General features: G+C 35.7%; 1 protein-coding gene and 1 non-coding gene across 5 annotated transcripts in view; one reads left to right on the forward strand and one right to left on the reverse strand.

The window, feature by feature from the left end:
- CEP350 (centrosomal protein 350) overlaps positions 1-19,273 on the forward strand; it is a 163,915-nt gene extending 144,642 nt beyond the window's left edge. For all 4 annotated transcript variants that reach the window (XM_043922764.1, XM_043922766.1, XM_043922765.1 and 1 more), the window contains 6 exons: positions 2,223-2,305; positions 3,344-5,343; positions 6,208-6,615; positions 6,715-6,861; positions 9,598-9,720; positions 15,381-19,273. In XM_043922764.1, coding sequence (XP_043778699.1) covers positions 2,223-2,305; positions 3,344-5,343; positions 6,208-6,615; positions 6,715-6,861; positions 9,598-9,720; positions 15,381-15,545 — 2,926 coding nt within the window. In that variant the 3' untranslated portion in view covers positions 15,546-19,273. The remainder of the gene's footprint in view (positions 1-2,222; positions 2,306-3,343; positions 5,344-6,207; positions 6,616-6,714; positions 6,862-9,597; positions 9,721-15,380) is intronic.
- LOC122708432 lies at positions 14,903-15,009 on the reverse strand. Its single transcript, XR_006345204.1, has one exon. It is a non-coding gene; the product is annotated as a U6 spliceosomal RNA (small nuclear RNA).
- Positions 19,274-20,396: the final 1,123 nt, after the last annotated feature.

Raw genomic sequence — 20,396 nt, forward strand, 5'->3', positions numbered from 1 at the left:
GGTTCTTTCCAGGGATAGAATATTATGCAGTCATTGAATGCAAATACAGAAGATGCAGAGTAGCACCATTAGAATGTATAATATGGTAAATAAGGAAATCAGTTAGGAATATTTAAAATGAATTTTGAACAACAAGCAGAGGTTATATAGGTCAGTGGGACTGAGAAATAGTGGGTATTTCAGAGAGAAAGGCACTGATGAGTGACCAAACGCAGCAAAGAGCTTGGCATATCATGGAAGCAGAATGTGATAGGATATTGCCAGAGTTAGGAGAAGAAACTGGAAAAATAAAAAACAGATTGTGATAATATTGTACTCAAGCATTTTTAGCATTTTCTTATTCACTTTCTTAGAAGATGTGAAACCTTGAAAGGCAATATTTTAGGATATTTTTTGTTTCTTAGAAATGTTACATAAGCTCATTACAATTAATTTAGCATTACCTGGGTTTAAATCCTGGCTCCAGCACCAGCCAGCTATTTAATTAGGGGCAAGTTATTTAACCTCTCTGTACTTCAGTTTTTTAATAGGGATTTATATCCCTACAAGAACACCTGAGTAATAAACTTGTCATGAAGGTTAAAAGACTTAACTTAGAACACTTCTGACACACAGTTAGCACTATGTATTAGTTTTATTATTATTGCTACTAAAATATTGAGGGAAGTGGTAGAAAGGAATAAGTTTAAATCATATCATACATAACTATCCCAAAATAGCAGACATCAACAATTAGATATATTTCTTTCTCAGATTTTTTTATAGTTAGATTTTGTGTGTATTTTTGTTACGTATATATTTTCCCTTTATGTTACATTATATGTAAGTTTTATTTTAATTTCTACATTTCATTGAGTGTTTTTATAGTTTTATTAACCAAGTTACTAAGGATTTTAACTGGAGAATGATAGAATCATATTTCTCTTTGAGAAATCTTTTTGACTACAGTATGAAGGAAAGATAGAAGGGGATAAATTTAGAAGCAGGGATAACAGTAGTCTAAGCCAGGCCTCAGATAATCCACTGTAATAAAAATAGAGAATAAGAGATAGATTTTAGGAATATTTAAGAAGTATACTTGACTAATTAAAGTTATAGATGGGAAAGCTGAATGACTGTCATATTTCTCTTAAGTAGTAGTTGGTTGAGTCAAAGTTACACTAACCTAAATGGAAAATCAGGTGTTCCTCAGTGGGAGGCTTATAATTTTGGTTTTAAAATGTTAATTTTAAGGTACCTATAGTTCATCTAAGTGGAATTATCCAGGAAAGATGTTAGGGTTATATATATATATATATATATATGTAGGGATGATCAACATATAGATCATGATTGAGGCAATAAATATGGCAACATTTGGATGAACCTTCTTCACCCAAATAAAGTATGCATTCAGAGAGAATAAAAGGGAGCCAAATACTAGATATGATAAAATAGCAACCTTTAAGGAGATTAAGAAGAAATAGGAGTAGAAGGCAAATAATACGACTTTGCAAATAAAAAGAAAGCAAGAAAATGAAGATGGTAAATGTCAGATTAAAGCATAAAAGTGAACAGTAGCATAGCATCAGATGACAGAATAAAGAATGGGGGGAGGGGAACTTTGCTCAATATTCTGTAATAACCTAAATGGGAAAAGAATTTGAAAAAGAATAAATATATGTGTATGTGTAACTGAATCAGTTTACTATACAACTGATACTAACACAACATTGTAAATCAACTATAGTCCAGTATTAAAGGGGGGAATTTTTTTTTTTTAAGCATGAGATTTACATATAAGCTGAGGGGGAAAAAATCACCAAATTGAAGGACTAATGACTGTAGAAAAAAGAATGGATAGTTGAGGGATACTATCAGTGACTGTGGAAATTATGGGATTTGGGGCGGAAAGAAATTTGAGCAAATGTAAGAGATACACCTTTTTCTTCTTGCAGACAGAAGGAAAGACAATTGGGATGGCTGTGAATATAGATAAATTTGTAGGTAAAAAGGTTGAAGATAAGATTCATGCTGATGGCCTCTCTTTTCCTCATTAAAAGAGGAAGATCATCTATTGAGAGTGACAAAGGCCAGAAATAGGCTTGGTGAAAGTGGCAAAGATTGGAATACTCCTGTGGAGAAGAAAGAAGTAGTTGTCTTAAGAATTGACTGCTTTTTGTTACCAGTTATTATAGTATCAGCAGTACATTTATTTCTGTTTATTAATTTTTCTACTTAAGATCTGAAACAGCAAAGAATTGGAAATCACTGACAGACTCAGAACGATCCAGAGGATCCTTGGAGTCTATTGCTGAGCATGTTGGTATGTAACTAGAAAAAAATAATCACACTGTATCTACATGGGCTAAAGATTTATACAAATGCCTATGCAATTCTACCTCTAGGTTATTTGGTTAAAAAAATGAATTTCTTAAAGATAATAGATCACTTAATATTTTAAGTTACTTTTATATTTTAAAGTGATTTACAGATTATGCATAAGTTTATGAATCAGTCTTTATTGTCCCAATAACTGATAAAAGCTGAATCATAAAGACATTGATCTAAAATGGCTATGAGGGTATCATCAGCATCTCAGAATTCTCCCTTAATCAGATTTGTATCTGATTATGTAATTGTCAGCCTCCACTATTTCTCAGGTGTGTGGTTATATACATTTTTTTCAATTGAGTCCAAAGAAAAATAAGAACTATTGAAAATAAAGTAAATGAATTAGAATTTGAGGCATGAAAAAGCCTACCTGGCAACAATGACAAAGTAGCGATTTGAATTCAAAACTTTTAATTCTTGGTTTGTTGGTTCATTGAATCTTACTTATTTTCTTCTTATTTAGCAGTTTTCGCTCTTAAAGTGCTATATTTGCAGAAATAGTTAGGGTTTTTTTTGTTTTGTTTTTTACATTCAAGAGGTTAGTTGAAATCCCTGGGAAAATTCATTCTTTTAGAAGTATGTATACTAGTACATTTGTCCCTCCTTTATTGCTTTTGTATTTGAAGAACATGTAATATGCTTCATCCAATTCTGTGTTTGCATGATTTGAGAATCAACTTCTCTGTAAACTTTGATTCATTTTTCTTAATTTTCTAACTTAAGACAACACTTAAAAAATTATACCAAACTTCAGATTTTTAGTTATTTTTAAATGTTCTATTTATTGTTGGTACCATATAAATTCATAAAGGAAAAACTTACTACATATGGTAACCTATAAAACAGGTCATATTTACTGACCAGAGCTTTTTCTCACTAATATTTGGTTTTTATTTAAACTTTGGTTTCAGAAATTGAAAGTTGTGATTAGATAATTTTGATGTGACTTTTTTCTTCTTCCCCCTTTAAGATGCTGCATTGACAGGTTCTGAAAGATCAATATCGGAAAAATCTTCATCTGCCTACTCAAAGAGAGTGACTGAATTCGACAGTCGGACAGAAGAGCACTTTCAGACTTCTCCAATTCTCAGATCATCAAGGAGGACAAGAGCAGAATCTGGAGATTCTCTAGAAAATGTCCCGTCATTATCTCTTCTCAAAGAATTAAATGCGTCTCATAGAATTCTGGATGTGTCAGGTGCCAAGGCTGAAGAAGAGTCTAGTCAAAAATCAGAAATACAAGAAGTAGAATATGCAAAATTGGAGGAGAGTGCAATTGAAGATGCCTATTCTAAACAGTCTAGGAAGGCTGATGTCTTCCTGAAGCTAGACCTGGAACAGGGAGATTCATCTGAAATTCTTTCCAGAAAAGATCTTCCTTTAGATTCTGTAAATGTTCAGAAAGACTTAGTTAGATTAGCCATTGAAAATCTTCATAAAAAAGAAACAAAAGAGAGACAGTCAGACGAAGATATCAGTCATAGTCCAAACATCCAATCAGAAAAAGAGACTCATGTACAAAAGAATATAAAGAGCAGAGACTCATCTTGGTCACAGCATCTACTTGCATCTAAAGAGATACCGTACTTTGAAGATTTTGAAGTGTCGTCTTTCAAGAAAGACATTTCAGCTGAATTGTACAAAGATAACTTTGAGGTGGCGTCTCTGTTGTCTCTCAGGAAAGACTCTCAGTCTTGCAGAGAGAAGTTACAGGCAACAAGCATCTCTAGGAGTAGAGCCACTAGCTTTGGTAGTGATGATGAAATCAGCGAGTGCCTCAGTGAGAAAAGCCTTTCTATTCATAGCAGTGTCCACTCTGAAAGGCTGTTAGAACTCAAGTCCCCCACTGAGCTTATGAAAAATAAGGAGCGCAGTGATGTAGAGCATGAACGGGGAGTTACTGAATCCCCTTCCTTGGCTTCAGCTTCTCTTGCAGATGAATTACTTGATTTCCACATTGGCGATAGGGTATTGATTGGCAATGTTCAGCCAGGAACTCTTCGGTTCAAAGGTGTGACTAGTTTTGCCAAAGGGTTTTGGGCTGGAGTGGAGTTGGATAAACCTGAAGGAAATAACAATGGAACATATGATGGCATTGTATACTTTGTGTGCAAAGAGAAGCATGGGATTTTTGCTCCTCCTCAAAAAATATCTCACATTCCAGAAAACTTTGATGACTATGTAGACATAAATGAAGATGAAGACTCTTATTCAGATGAGCAATGTCAAGATTATAATCAAGAACAAAAAGATACAGAGGGTCCCAAGTCTGACAGAGAAAAGGATACAATTGAATATTTTTATGAGAAATCTCTACCTAGTGTGCATGACACAGAAGCCTCAGTTGATAGAAGCCTTAAAATGGAGACAGACAATATACAGGACATTTCTGGGGTCCTCGAAGCCCATATTCACCAGCAGAATTCAGTGGACTCACTGATGTCTTCAAAGGAAAACAAAGACCTTGTTTCTGATGCCACAGAAAAGGTTTCTTCTGTTGTAGAAGACGATACTTTAGATAATACCTTTTCTGAAGAATTAAAGAAGCAACAACAGTTGACTGAAAAGGAAGAGAACTTATATCCCGAAGTTTCAGAAAAGCTTTCTACCCCACTTCTGGACCTGTTAGCAAGAGAGAAAAACCAATTGGAAGCCCAGCTGAGGTCATCTGTAAGTGAGGAAAAAAAGTCAAAGGAACAGCTAGAAACAGTCAGCTTACTGACAGACAGTTTGCTCCAAGTCTTTGTGAAGGACACAGTCAATCAACTACAACAAATCAAAAAAGCTAGGAATGAAAAAATCCAGCTTAGCAATCAGGAGCTTCTTGTTGAGGATCAAAAGAAAGTACCACCCCAAGGCCTATCCCAAAATCTTGAGGAACAGTCACCAAGCGTTCCGGGTTGCTTCTTAAGGTCTGAATTGGAAGATGAGAAAGAAGAGATTTCCTCACCAGATATGTGTCCTAGACCTGTAAGTATTTTGTTTAGAAAAAAATGTCAATTAACCTTGCCTTTGTGGCACATTTTAATTCTGTAGCTACTAATAGGTATTTTGGTGATGTGTTGTTTATTAAATAAAGATCACTGTACTAGTTTTTAAAGGCCGTGTAGCTATTTTTCTGTCTGAAGTATAATTGTCCTCTATTATGTCATGAGTGGTCACTATAGAGTTGTCACAAACACAGGCAGGTTTATGCTGGGTTGAAAACCCCTGTATACTGTCCACAGATTAGATTCCCTTCCAGATTCACTGAACAAATCTATTCCATAGAGATTTCCATTGTTTCTCAGCCCAGTTCTCTTCTGCCTGTGAGATGATTTGCTTACATATCCACTCAGTCACAGTTGCCTTGCAGAAACTGCCAGTTGTGGTGTTGACTCTGGTAAAACTGAAATATGTCCACTGTGACATATGCTCAGACCATCAGCTTGTTCAGGCTGCCCATGGACACTTGAACAGCGGCAATGATTTTGAGTAACTTGAACCAGATGATCACCAAAGGTGAGAAATTTTATATCTCATTTCCATATCCCAGAAGTAAAATTCTTCAGAAGCAGAGTAATAGTGATACAAAAAGGAAAAAACTAATCAATACACATTTTGTAAAAACTGAATAATAAGACTTATGTAAGCAGAATTACAGGAAGCAGGATAGTTTTTCCTGAAATTGTTCATCAGTAGCCACTTTATTTTTATTTTGCTTGTTTATAGAGAAATAGCAAATATACAAGTAATATATGTAGTTTGTCTTAAAAAAAAGAAAAAAAAGCCCAAACTCGTAAGTAACCTGAGGTTACTAAATGGTGATCTGTTTGAATCGTTCCATTTCTGTAGGAAAGTCCAGTATTTGGTGCCAGTGGGCAGGAAGAGCTTGCTAAGAGACTTGCTGAACTTGAGATCAGCCGGGAGTTCCTGAGCGTGTTAGGAGATGATCAAGACTGGTTTGATGAAGACTTTGGTTTGAGCTCTTCTCACAAGATCCAAAAAAACAAGGCAGAAGAAACAATTGTACCTTTAATGGCAGAACCTAAAAGAGCTCCAGAAAAGCCATGTGAAACATTACTGGCAGTCCCACATACTGCAGAGGAAGTAGAAATTCTTGTACATGATGCAGCAGAAGAACTTTGGAAATGGAAAGAATTAGGTCATGATCTTCACAGCATCAGTATTCCTGCAAAACTGCTTGGCTGTGCCAGTAAGGGTCTAGATATAGAAAGTACTAGTAAAAGGGTGTACAAGCAGGTATGTAACAGGGAAGGATAATTCTAATTTTTAAACTTCTCACTATTGTCTGAAATTTGGATTCTTAGCCATTTAATTTTGTTTCTTTTTCTTATCAAGGCGGTTTTTGATTTAACAAAAGAGATTTTTGAGGAAATATTTGCTGAGGACCCCAACTTGAATCAACCTGTCTGGATGAAGCCATGTAGAATCAACTCCAGTTATTTCCGACGAGTGAAAAATCCAAATAACCTTGATGAAATCAAGGTAAACTGGAAACTACAAAGTATCTCCTTTTTTTATTTGATCTTCTTTTTGTACAGATCTATAAATGTCATTAAAGCAGGTACTCTTGTATTATTCACTCTTCTGCCCTCAAGACCTGTTCCATAGTAGGTGTTCAGTAAATATTTGTTCATTCTGTCTGTGAGCAAAAGAACAATGAGGGTGACAGGGAATCCTGAACCCTCAACTTTTTGCAAAATAAAACTTAACAGTAATTTCATATACATACATTTTATAATATTTTTAAGAAATTAGCAAGTACTCAGGGAGATAAATTATTGGCATTCATATGAGTTTTAGGTGAGTTCTTAATGATTTAGAGATAGGTATAATACTGTGAAAGTATCAGAAGACATATATCATATATGCCAACCCTAGGCACATAAATGATATAACCTTTCCATCTTTGATTTTGGAGGTTTCAGATTGGTTATGTGGTTTTGAAATATATAGGATAGTGTGATATATAAAAAATATTGCTTGTTGTCCAAGAAGCCCCTGAAAAGATGAAGTGCCCTGAAGCTACAGGGACTCTCAGCAAACCAACTTTAAAATCACTGGGTGAAAATCTCTCTGCTTGTTCATCTGTTCTTAAAATATAGCAAAGGTTATATTCCCATTGCAGTGCCTTTCAGACTTTAATGTGTATCTCAGTCACCTGGGGATTTTAGTAAAAATGCAGATTTCTTACTGAGTAGATCTGGAGTAGGACCAGAAATTCTGCATTTCTGCAAGCTCCCAAGTGATGCTGTTGTTGCTGACTCTAGGATTATTTTGAGTAGCAAGGCTCTAAAGTTATGTCTCCCAAACTTATTTGATCATAGAAACTATTTTTTCCCCAGAGAGTCTGCCTCCAATTACTTATTTTACTTATGTATTGTCTTACATTATCCAGGTGTATATCTGGGCGATCAATATACATTAAAGGAGCATACACATTAATCTGGTATATAACATGAAAGGAGGCACTGTCTAAACAATTTGGTCTTTTTTTCCCTGAGATGTAATTAACACATAGCATTATATTAGTTTCAGGTATTTAATGTAACGATTTGATCTTTGTATATACTGTAAAAAAGAGCACCGCAGTATGTCTGGTTAACATCCATCACCACACATAGTTACAAATTTGTTTTGCTTGTGATGAGAACTTTTAAGATCTCTGTTAGCAACTTGGAAGTATATGATACAGTATTGTTAACTATAGAAAGCTTTTAAAAATACTCATACTGACAGAACACCAGCAGATATCTATGAGATGTATGCTTACATCAGAGGTAGGCAAACTATGGCCCACAGGCCAAATCCAGGCCACCACATGTTTTTAAAAATAAAGTTGCCATAACCACACCTAGTTATTTACATCTTGTCCACGCCTACTTTCCTACTACCAACAACAAAGTTGAGTAGCTGCAGTAGGGACCATATGACCCACAAAGCCTGAAATAGTTACAATTTGGTCTTTTACAGAAAATGTTTGCTGACCTTTGCTTAACTTAAAGCAGGAGAAAAAGAAGTTTTCAAAGATTGACTTGATGGATTAAAAAAACAAAAACATTTAAAATAGTATTCAACTTTGAGAAATGAATTATCAGAACCACCTGGGGGTCTTTTTCAAAACCCCAGTGCACTCCATTCCTTTCAGCCCCCAGCAGTTGATGAATGGCATGTGTGTGTGTGTGTGAATGTGAGTGTGAGACATTGTTTTTTTTTAATAGAACAGCCATAAAAAGTAATACTATTTTTTTTAAAAGTAATACTATTTTATTGATAACAACAAACATGTTGAAATAAGGTACATAATATATACCAGCATTAATCAGACCATGTACATCATTATAACACACAATGATACTTCCTACCAATTTTAATATTGCTATAGCCAGGCTTCCCAGCTGGCTCAGTGGTAAAGAATCTACCTGCAATGCAGGAGAACCTGGGTTCAGTCCCTGGGTCGGGAAGATCCCCTGGAGAAGGAAGTGGCAACCCACTCCAGCATTCTTGCCTGGTAAATTCCATGGACAGAGGAGCCTGGCCGGCTACAGTCCATGGGCTGACAACGATTCAGACACAACTTAGCAACTAAACAGCAACAGCAGCCTCACAAATGAGTGTCTTGTATGTCTGTATCCTCGGGTCATTGAAGAATACCTTCTATAAGGCAGGGTTAAAAAAAAAAACAGCAACAAAAGTATTGTTAAAGCATTTTGTAAAGCTGTTTTTAAGGGTGATAGTTCAAATACTGTTAGCAGTAAAATTACCATGCCTCTCAAACTGAAATGTTGATTAGTATTTTTTTAATTTAACATACTTGAATCTTGGTGCTTCAAAATAACCTATCCCAACCAAAGCCTTATTCAAAGATTTACTTTATACTTTCTTTTGTAGTTTTGCCAGCTTGAAGTAAACTAATGGTGGTTCTTGGGTAGAGGGGACTCTAAAGTGATTTTTGTTTTTGCAAATTCATGAGTGGGTTTTACTTTTTTTTTTTTGGTATGTTGTGTAGAAACAAAAAATGCTTTTAAGTGAATAAAGTCTGAGCCTTTAGGAATGCTTTTCTCTTCAAATTGCTAAGTGGAACCGTAAGTGAAAGAAGTTTGTATTAATGTGATCTTTTTTTTTAATAAACATTGTAGTCTTAGCAAAAATCTGTTTACTGCTTTTTAAGTACTAGGTCTCAGAAAGTTTATGTTTCATGCATTCCTCTTATTTTCACAGAACTTCATAGCAACCGAAGTACTCAAGCTATTCAGTCTTAAAAAGGAGCCAAACCACAAAACAGATTGGCAGAAAATGATGAAATTTGGAAGAAAGAAAAGAGACCGAGTGGATCATATCCTGGTCAGTGTCTATAACTGAACTGTTTTTATTTGACCATCTTTTCCAAAATCAGAATGTAGTTAGATTCTAAAAGGAAAGGAAATATAATTGATCCTAAGTCTATGATGTGCCCATGTGCTTAGATCTATCCGACTCTTTGCGACTCTGTGAACTGTAGCCCACCAGGCTCCTCTGTCCATGGGATTTTCCAAGCAAGGATACTGGAGTGGGTTGCCATTTCCTCCTCCAGGGGATCTTCCTGACCCAGGGATTGAACCCATGTCTCCTGCATTGACAGGAGGATTCTTTACCACTGAGCCATCTGGAAAGCCCAAGTCTATAATAGTAAAGTCTTAAAGTCTTCGGTTGCTGCATTTCTTTCTGCCCATCAGTTTGGAAAATTGCTTTCTTTTAAATTCAGTAGATGGATATTTAACTTAATAGTATCTTGTAGATGTGGAGAACTTGAAAGATAAAAAGTTTGGAAACAAACTTAAGGTTCTGAATTTAAAGAGACCAGTATAGACTGGGGCCACACCACCTGAATTTAAATCCCTGTCTTGGCACTTTACTTGTGTAATCTTGGACAAATTAATCTTTTCGTGCCTCATTTCTCTATCTGCAAAATGAAGACGATAATAATAGTACCTACCTGATACAATTATTAAGAGAATTAAATGAGTATTTATGTATATATATATATATATATAGAACAGTACCTTACACATAACTCAATAAACATTAGCAGTTATCATTTCATCATCACTATTACTATCCAGAAATTTAGTTGGATAGGATTTATTCCCTTTTGCAGTATATTTTCTAGCATTAGAGAAGTGCTTATCAAACAGCAACAAAAAAGAAAAAAAAAAGGAAGGAGAAAAAGTCTTCCATTCTTTCTTCCTTAAAAGAATGTTACAATGTTAAGTAGTATCCAACCTTAGGAAATCAACCTTAGTTGATTCAGGTTTGTCTCCAAGCATTTTCACTCTGGACTTTATATTTTTTCTATATTTATATTCATATCATGAAAAAAATGTAATGCTTAAGTTTATCAATTTTTTCCAAATATGTACCTCTAGTGCTTCATTTACTCAGTAATAACTTTACTAGATAAACATTTGTTAAATATTCTTTCTCATAACTTACTTGATCCTCACAATAATTATATGAGGTAGGATGGACTAATGTTACTCTGTTTTACAAATGAGATTCAAAGATATTAAGTGACTTACCTAACAAATAAGAGCAGGACTTTAACCAGTTCATAGATCTTTGCCTCTCAAGGTGAACTTGCTCTCATATTTCTGCAGTGGTTTAGATCTGAGTTAGTAATTAACATGATGTAACTTCTTCCACCTCTTTAGAAATTAAAGGAAAAAGCACACCAAGAAACATTCATTTATTCTACTATCAGTTGAATTGATCATATTCCCTATAAATCATCTCTGTGCATGCATTTAGCCAAGAAGTGTGCTAATTAAGGACCAGTGTTATAGTAAGCAAGACAGACATAGTCCCTGCCTTCGTGGATTTATAGTTTGTTGGTGGAAGCTAGCCATTAGTATATAATTTACACAAATATGTAATTATAAATTATAAAAATAGAAGAATAGCGAGTTATTATAAAAGCATTGAGAGGAAACTGATCTAATGAGGATGGTCAGGAAAGGCTTCCCTGAGGAAGTGACAGTTGAGCTGAGGTCTTAAAGATGAATAGGTACAACCTGAGTTTTGTGTAGAGAGAAGAGCATTTCAGGGAGAGGAAACTACATGTGCAAAGACCTGAAATGGGAAGGCGTGTGGAACTGAAAAGTTCGTGTGGCTGGAAAGTGAGCTGAACTGCCTGGGCCTATGTAGCTTTTTTCATGAGTTCATTTTTTATAATGTTTAGTGAAATGATACTGTTAGCAATTTGAGTTCATTAATCAACAAGAAACACTAAATAAACTGGTCATGGTCACCATTTCCACTATTATATTTAGCCAATTTAGCATTTGGAGATTCTAATTTTTGTGCATTTTAGAGGGACTGAGATTTAAAAGAATTTTCATAACGTAAAACAAATTTTGCTGTCAGTTCAAAAGAAAAGGGTCTCAAAAATAGAAATTTCAAATAAGTTTTTAAAATTATATTTATTATAAATAATCATGCTGATTTTAAAAAATGTAAAGTATGGATTAATAAAAAAAAAATAGTCATGATAATCTTACCAGGTAGATAACTCTTAATTATTTTGACATAATAGCCTTAGAGTTTCTTTTTATACAAAGAATTTTTTTTTAATGATTGGGATCATAGTTTCTTTCATATTCTGATTGTTTTTACTTAATTAAATGTGGATATTTTCCTGTTATTAAGTGTATATCATTTTAAAAATAAATTTCCATTTTAATTTCTGTGGAAATAGTACATTGTGGAATTGTGTATCATAATTTATTTAATCAGTTAATCATTTTTTATTCTTTGAAATAATAAATATCTTGCAATAATAAATATCTTGTAATAAATATCTTGTAATATGGTGTATATCTTTGTAACTATTTCCAATAATTTACTCAGTAAGTTCTTAGAATTGATGATTAAAAGTATATGCAGAATGTTAAAGCTTTTGTATGTGTTCGTCAGATTGTTTTCTAGAAAGGTTGTACCAATTATACATACTCACCAGCATGGTACAGGAATGATGCATCTTTTTACCTTTGCCAATACTGGCTAATGTTTTGATCTTTGTGAAAAAAAAAAAAAGTTCATTTTTCTTTTAACAATTTTATTATTAATGAAGTTAATTTTTTTGCCAGTTTAATGACTATTCCAAATCTTTCATATGTTTAATAAATATATTGGAAGTACAGAAAAGAACAGAAATTAATAGAGAAACCACTGTCTCTGCATCTCTTTCATTCTGAGTTCAGTTTTCACCTTTGTAGTCTTTGTCTGTACATCTTTTTTATTTCAGCTCTTACCCTTTAATTATAGTTTACCTGAGTATTGAATTCTAGGCTCGTAGCTCTTTTTACCTCAGCAATTTGAAGATATTATTTCATTGTAATCTGACCTGTGTTGTTGATCTTGAGGAATATGCTGACAGTCCTTTATGGGGGAATTTGTCTTTTCTTTTTGTTTCCTTTTTAAGATTGCATGTGTTTGTATATTTGTTCTGCATTTTCTCTGGATGTGTCTAGTCATGGATTTATTTTTATTCTTCCTACTTTGGATTCCCTGAGTTTATTGAATCTGTAGATTCATTATCTTTATTCCATTCTGGAAAATCCTCAGCTATTGTCTCTTATAATATTGCCTTTTCCCCAGTTCTTCCAATTCCCTCAGGTACTTATTTAGACATATCTTTGACTTTATTCTTTTTGTTTCTTGTCTCTTAATTCCTCCCCTAAGTAGTTGCAACACTTGCCACTCTTTTAATCCCTATTTATTCTAATACTTATAATCTCCCTCCTTTCTTATGATTTCTTTATGAATTACAAACATTTTTTATTATGCAAGAACTTTTTTGCATTATCTTATGCTACCATTTTTGCTGGAATTGATAGTCTTGCCAGCTAGTTTTCCTATACAGGGTTTGGGGCTTTTTTTCTTTTTCTTTTTTTTTACATACTTAAATTTTTTTAAGTGATATTTGGGGAAAAAAAATAGTAAGTGATATTTGGGTATTGTAATTCAAAAGATCAGGAGAAGACAATGGTTAATAATTTGGTCAGCTTTATGGAGTGGCCTCCATCCCACTCACAATATCATTACTTAATATAAGTCTAACCTGTTTCTTTTATAAAAAGTCTACACTTTGCTCAGTCGTGTCCAACTCTTTGCGACCCCATGGACTGTAGCCTACCAGGTTCCTTTGTCCAAGGGATTTTCCAGGCAAGAATACTGGGAGTGGGTTGCCATCAAGCAAACCATCTTGGGCAGTTTGTTCTGATTTGATTCCTTTTAGTTTACTTTCAGTTCAGTTCAGTCACTCAGTCGTGTCCGACTCTTTGTGATCCCATGAATCGCAGCACACCAGGCCTCCCTGTGTCCATCACCAACTCCCGGAGTTTACTCAAACTCATGCCCATCGAGTCGGTGATGCCGTCAAGCCATCTCATCCTCTGTTGTCCCCTTTCCTCCTGCCCTGAGTCCCTCCCAGCATCAGGGTCTTTTCCAATGAATCAACTCTTCGGTGGCCAAAGTACTGGAGTTTCAGCTTCAGCATCAGTCCTTCCAACACCCAGGACTGATCTCCTTCAGGATGGACTGGTTGGATCTCCTTGCAGTCCAAGGGACTCTCAAGAGTCTTCTCCAACACCATAGTTCAAAAGCATCAATTTTTCAGCGCTCAGTTTTCTTCACAGTCCAATTCTCACATCCATACATGACCACTGGAAAAACCATAGCCTTGACCAGACGGACCTTTGTTGGCAAAGTAATGTCTGTTTTTTAGTATGCTATCTAGTTTGGTCATAACTTTCCTTCCAAGGAGTAAGCGTCTTTTAATTTCATGGTTTCAGTCACCATCTGCAGTGATTTTGGAGCCCAGAAAAATAAAGTCTGACACTGTTTCCACTGTCTCCCCATCTATTTCCCATGAGGTGATGGGACCAGATGCCATGATCTTAGTTTTCTGAATGTTAAGCATTAAGCCAGCTTTTTCACTCTCCTCTTTCACTTTCATCAAGAGGCTCTTTAGTTCCTCTTCACTTTCTGCCATAAGGGTGGTGTCATCTGCATATCTGAGGTTATTGATATTTCTCCCGGCAATCTTGATCCCAGCTTGTGCTTCTTCCAGCCCAGCATTTCTCATGATGTACTCTGCATATAAGTTAAATAAGCAGGGTGACAATATACAGCCTTGACGTCCTCCATTAGTTTACTTTAGGAATCCCCAAATCCTAAAATGCAAAGAGAGCATTTTTTATAAAATCTAACAGTGACTTTTAAAATAAACTTGAGCAATAGCACATTTCAAGAATGTTCTAATAACAAAAGGAGGGGGAGGAATTCCTTGGGGGCCCAGTGCTTAGTCTGCCACTGTCACTTCTGGGGAACTGAGATCCCACAAAGCCACGTGGCCTTACCAAGGGAAAATATACTCCATAAATATGAAATTTTGCTCATTTATTTATATACTCCAGAATCATGTCCAGTATTGTCTTTTGATATATGTGTTTTTTTTTTTTCTTTTTTTTTTTTTTTTCTCTTTTTAAAAAATATGGAACGCTTCACGAATTTGCGTGTCATCCTTGCGCAGGGGCCATGCTAATCTTCTCTGTATCGTTCCAATTTTAGTATATGTGCTGCCGAAGCGAGCACTGATATATGTGTTTTATAATTGTAAATCCATATATCTAAAAATTTGCATTCTTCCCTCCCCTTAAAATTCCTCTGTGTATTCTCCTTTGTTGACAGAGACAACATACTTGCAATCCTTAATATCTGTAAAATACTGGAATATTGTGAAGATTGACAGATTTGAAATAAATTTTTATTCAACAATTGAGTTTTTTCAAACTTTTTGCAGCTTAAAAGGGCTATTGATAACATCATATAAATTACCATTTTTCTCTGACTTATTTCCTTGGGCTATATTCGCATGCATGGGTTTACAAAGTCAGCAAATATCATTAATCTCCTAGCTTTTGTGTAACAGTGATGTTCTAACCTTTCTGTTTTCTAAATTCTAGGTGCAGGAGCTTCATGAGGAAGAGGCCCAGTGGGTGAACTATGATGAGGATGAGTTGTGCGTGAAGATGCAGCTAGCTGATGGGATCTTTGAGACCTTGATCAGAGATACTATTGATGTTCTGAATCAAATCAGTGAAAAACAGGGGAGAATGCTACTTGTGTGACATCTTGCAAATAAATCGAACACTGAGTGCTAATATGAGTCCTGGGCCTTTCTGCCTCGTGATACACACCCCATCTCCATCATAGCAAGAGTGCTTCTGGACTTTGTACCTGTTCTTAAAGACTACTGGTTTGGAGTTCATGGGACAGTGTGATCTATCTGGTATTACAGCCTTTGCCTTTAGAGACTGTCCACTGGATTAATTGGTTGGTTTTGGTGGGCAGGGTTGCACTCGTGATGTTGACACAGTATAATCCTACACCTTTTGTTAGCATTCCTACTGGTCTCAGATGAGGGCTGAAAACACCAGACTTACCTCTTAGTTTAGACTAGGGTATCACTTCCTGGAGACTGAAGTCAGGCAAGAGAGGTATATAGATGTGCATCATACCGTTTTTGAAATGTAATCCTGATTTATACCATGAAATTCAGAAATGGACATTATAGTCTCTATAAACAGTATTAAACCCTGAACTGCTTTCAGATAGGCAAGTTGGATAATGTGTGCCTATTTCCCATTGTGGAGTTCATTTCATTTCCTTTTGAAGATGATTTTCTTCCATTATTGCAATTGAGCAGCACCAAGTGGACTGTCAAGTTAACAGGAATCAATGGTAGCCTTGCTTTCTGAGCACCATCTAAAGAATTTTAAACTTTTGCATTATGCTTAGTTTTTCTCTGTGGGCATGAAAACAGAGAAGTGCCCTCACTGAAGACTGGGCTTACAGGACTGGTGCAGGGCTGGTTCTTCTACCCCTTGTCGACCCCTGCACTTTTCTTACTTCTTCTGAACCTCTACCAGCTGCTCCCAGAATCACAGATCCTCAGGACCATCTCAGGCATCCAGGCATGGCAGAAGTGGAAATAATTCATTTTTGGCCTTCAAACTTTCAGCTCCCATATCTCCCCAAGAAGTCAGAGACGCTGTTACTTGAATGATTTAGGAAATGAGTGTGTGCACCAAAGACAAAAAGATAACTGTCTATTGTTTGTGTGCTTGTTTTGCTCTATAGAACATTTTTTTAATTTATTTTAAGATAAATTATTAAGTTGAAAATGTATGTCCCTATTCAGAAGTGAAAGATTCTTGTAATAGTTAAACTTCCGTCTTGAAGCTTCTATGGTTCGTAGTCTTTGCACAGGAAGCCTATGGTTTTAACAAACCCGTACACCTGTCTAAGAAGGCAGTTAAATTACATGAAAAGAAGTGAACTTTTCTAAGATCACCTGAAAGTAGCAGGAATGGGATAAGATGATTTGAAGACACTGTAAAATTCAGATTCTGCCTCTCTTGCAGCATTGTTTCTCACAACTATTACCTGTATCTGAAAAAAATATATATAGACTCCAGCTGCTACCTTAGAGCATGTGTGATGCTCTCCTGGGGCCTCCAGCACCCTGCCTTCTTGACTGGTTTCTCTTAATCAGTCCTATCCTTCTTCAAGCAATCTAGAAGAATGTGGATAATCTTAGGCGTGAATGTCAATGCCTTAATATTGAAGGTCCTGATTAGAAGCATGATAGAAGACATCCACTGGATTCATAGTTAAAATATCCTGGAATGTTATACCTTCAAAATATGTTAGGAAAACCCCAAAGATGGTATAATCTTTTAGCGTGCACATTCGTTCATTTCTGCATCTTTCCTCCAGACTTGCCTTTGCGTCTCAAATGTTTCACTATGCACACTTCCATTCTCTTTGGTTTCATCTTGTTATTATGAGAAACTTACTGAAATAATCATTGGAATATTTGCATTTTGCACAAGGACTGGTATGATAGCTCTTGACAAATAAGGAAAGCACTGAAATGTTGTGATAGGGTCTCGGGAAATGCTCAGACTGATGTTGCCAGCATTTCTTCTAGGCTTTTGAGGTTGAGCTCTAGTCTTGTAGCCATAATGAGCAAATTGATTAAGAGAAGCTAGGGTTTCTTGGGGTTATTAACCAGTAGTATGGAGATATTATTTTCATGTAGCCAAGGAAAAGTGAAGCCTTTTCTTTTCAGTTGTGTTGTTTGAAAGACGGAAAAACATCTTGTCTACATTCTTTGGCTGTTTGTAGGATTACATTGTCCTTATGATACTGAAACTTTACAGCTGCTGTAAATTTTTTATAAGCAAATATGAAAATAATATAATAGGAATATAGGTTGTTTTTCTACATCCTCATTAGTTGGACCTAAATCAGTTTTTAATAAAATTTTATCTTTAGTCTGTATGACTTTGTAATTCCAAAAAAGGGAAAAAAAAAATAAGTCCATGGAATGAGCAACCTGGACTTAAAGTTCCCGGGTAAGAATGCTGCCAAGAATGTGGCAGTAGCAGTCCCAACATACTCCAGCTCTCGTGACTGTCTTGAGAATTCTGGGTTTCCAATGAGAGGCAGGAATGAATCAGTCTTACTCTTTGCTAGAAATGATTATCCATGGTTTGGTAGCAGAAAACAAGGGAAACTATAATCAGCAGATTTCTTACTGTTGTAACTATTTGGATACAATTGAAAAGGGGTTCATTGTTAGCATTAGGAATAATAAACATGGATACCCAGCCACTCGTTCCATAGTGGGATCTTTTTAATCAAGCTCTGCCTCTTAACCAAGAATCTAAATACTCCCTCTTTGTAATCTTTGTTCCTTCTCCCCACACTCCCATCCTCTTTCACTCTTCATAATTCCTCTAAGAAAAAGATCTTTGCATCAGCAGTAATGTCTTTTAGAATAATAGCACTATCAGAATTTAGCAGTAAACCAACCTATAGGCTTCAGATTTATTTCTGAGTCCAAAATAATTTGTGCTATCCAGGGTACTTCACTCTGGGTTAAATAAGTACAGGGTATAGATTCCCTCTTCAGGTCTAAACAGGAATTTTTACTCTAGGGAAAAATGGGAAGAGCTCAAAAGTAGTTAATAAGGAAGGTAATTTGTTTTTCTTTTACGTAAAAGAAAGGAAAATTCCTTCTGTGACTACAGGTCTCTGAGAAATTATCTTTCAAAAGAGATTTCATTGCTCATAAGAGTGTTGTGGCCTATTGATAAAAAACAATTTTGTTCACTTTCTTGTCTTGAAAAAAAGTGGCCTTAGCTTTTTGCAATACTTGAATAAAATGTATACTCGCACAGCGTTAGAGACTCATAACTTTTCTGCAAGAAGTTCAAACTTACATCTTCTTTTACTACCTTAAAAATACTAGTGAATAAAACATTAATTCAAAGAGCAAATGATAGAAACTACAATGATGTTTAATGCAAATTGTAGAAATTTACATGTTTACAAATCATCTTAAACTGGTTGTGCAACAATTCAATAAGATATCTTTGTATTATAAAAATGTGAAGAAAAAATGTAAACTGATGTAAAAGAGGTACTGTCATTTTAATTAACCTATGTTTAATAGCTTTTCCTTCCAAACTTTGCAAAGCCTTCTCGGTAAACACATTGCAAAGCGTTCCCTGGGAGGCCCAGCCTCCCTGTGTGTACTGTACTGTGCAGACATGAAAAAACAAACCCGTTTACTGTGTATTTGTAAATAGCCTGGTCATCAGGCCATTTTCAGCCAATAGTCACATCCAGTGCAACTTTGCACAGAAGACTTAGGGTGTGGTTTGTAAGTATGATCTGTAAAATAACTGGGATGAATTCCCATGTACACCTGTGTAAATAGATTTGTTAACTGAAATGTACTTTAAGAAAAGAGAAAAATCTGTAAATAAACTGATTTGTAAATTAATTTCATGTCAGGCATTCATTTCTTTTTTTTGCCTTTTGAGCCAAGTTTCGAAAGCTAGTCTGCATAAAATTCACTTCTGATCTCTTACTGGACAGCAGAGTGCGGATGCTTGAGCAAAAGAGTAGGGCAGGCTGCACGGAAGGGCTCTTTACACAAATGCCGCTTCCACACCGTCGGAGCAGCTCAGCAGTCGCTGCGCACAGAACCTTCGTGTTCTGAGCACTGTGCCCAGCGCAGGGGAGATAATGAAGATGACAGACATGGTCCCTGACCTTGGGGGATGAAAGAGAGACATCAAAAAATAATTTCAAAAACAGTGCATGACAAATGTAAGTCCTGCAAAGGAAGCATGTGCTATTTTGAGAGTATATAATACAAGGACCCAACAGAGTAAGGGAGTGAGTCAGAGGAGAGTTCCCTGATAAATTATAACTTTGTGTTCTATATCAATGGGCTTCTTCCCTGTAATTCACAGCAAATGTCTTTTCTCCCAAGTGACTTGAATTCTGATCACCCTTATAAAATACAACACGTGGAAAGTCACAATTAAGTGGACAACAAAGAAGAACAACCATCTGATGATGTGATGTGGCTATAATTTATTTCTAGATGTACAAGCTTGGAGAAGAATGGGGCTAGAGATACAGAAGAATAAAAGTATTGCAAAGGTGACAATGGATGGTGTTCAGGATTATGAATCATCTCTGGTCCAACAAGTTAGAAGTCACCACCATCATCTCACCTGAATTCCTCTGGTAGCCTCCTGATGGCTGTCCCTGCTACACCTTTTAACTCCTACACAACCATGAACATTTAAGAAGTTTTCAGAAAAAGTTCCCATATTGTAGCAAGTTCTAAGAAATTCGAGTGCCCTCTTTGAGCCAGATACTGTGTGTGTTGGTAAGTCACAGTAGTAATAGCTTGAACCTTGGAATAAAGACCAAATGCCTGTTTTCTTGAATGAAAACATGTAAAAATAGTAGATGGGAGGAAGGCAATTAACACAGCAGAGCTAAGTAGAAGGTGAGACCAGCACTGGTGGGACCTACAGTGATGAGTGCCTGTAGAGGTGAGTGCTGGAGAAGCAAGCCAGGGCTCCACAAAATCCCAGAAAAGCTCAGAA

This window comes from Cervus elaphus, chromosome 14 (assembly GCF_910594005.1).
Source record: "Cervus elaphus chromosome 14, mCerEla1.1, whole genome shotgun sequence".
In the NCBI taxonomy this organism is placed as follows: Eukaryota; Metazoa; Chordata; class Mammalia; order Artiodactyla; family Cervidae; genus Cervus; species Cervus elaphus.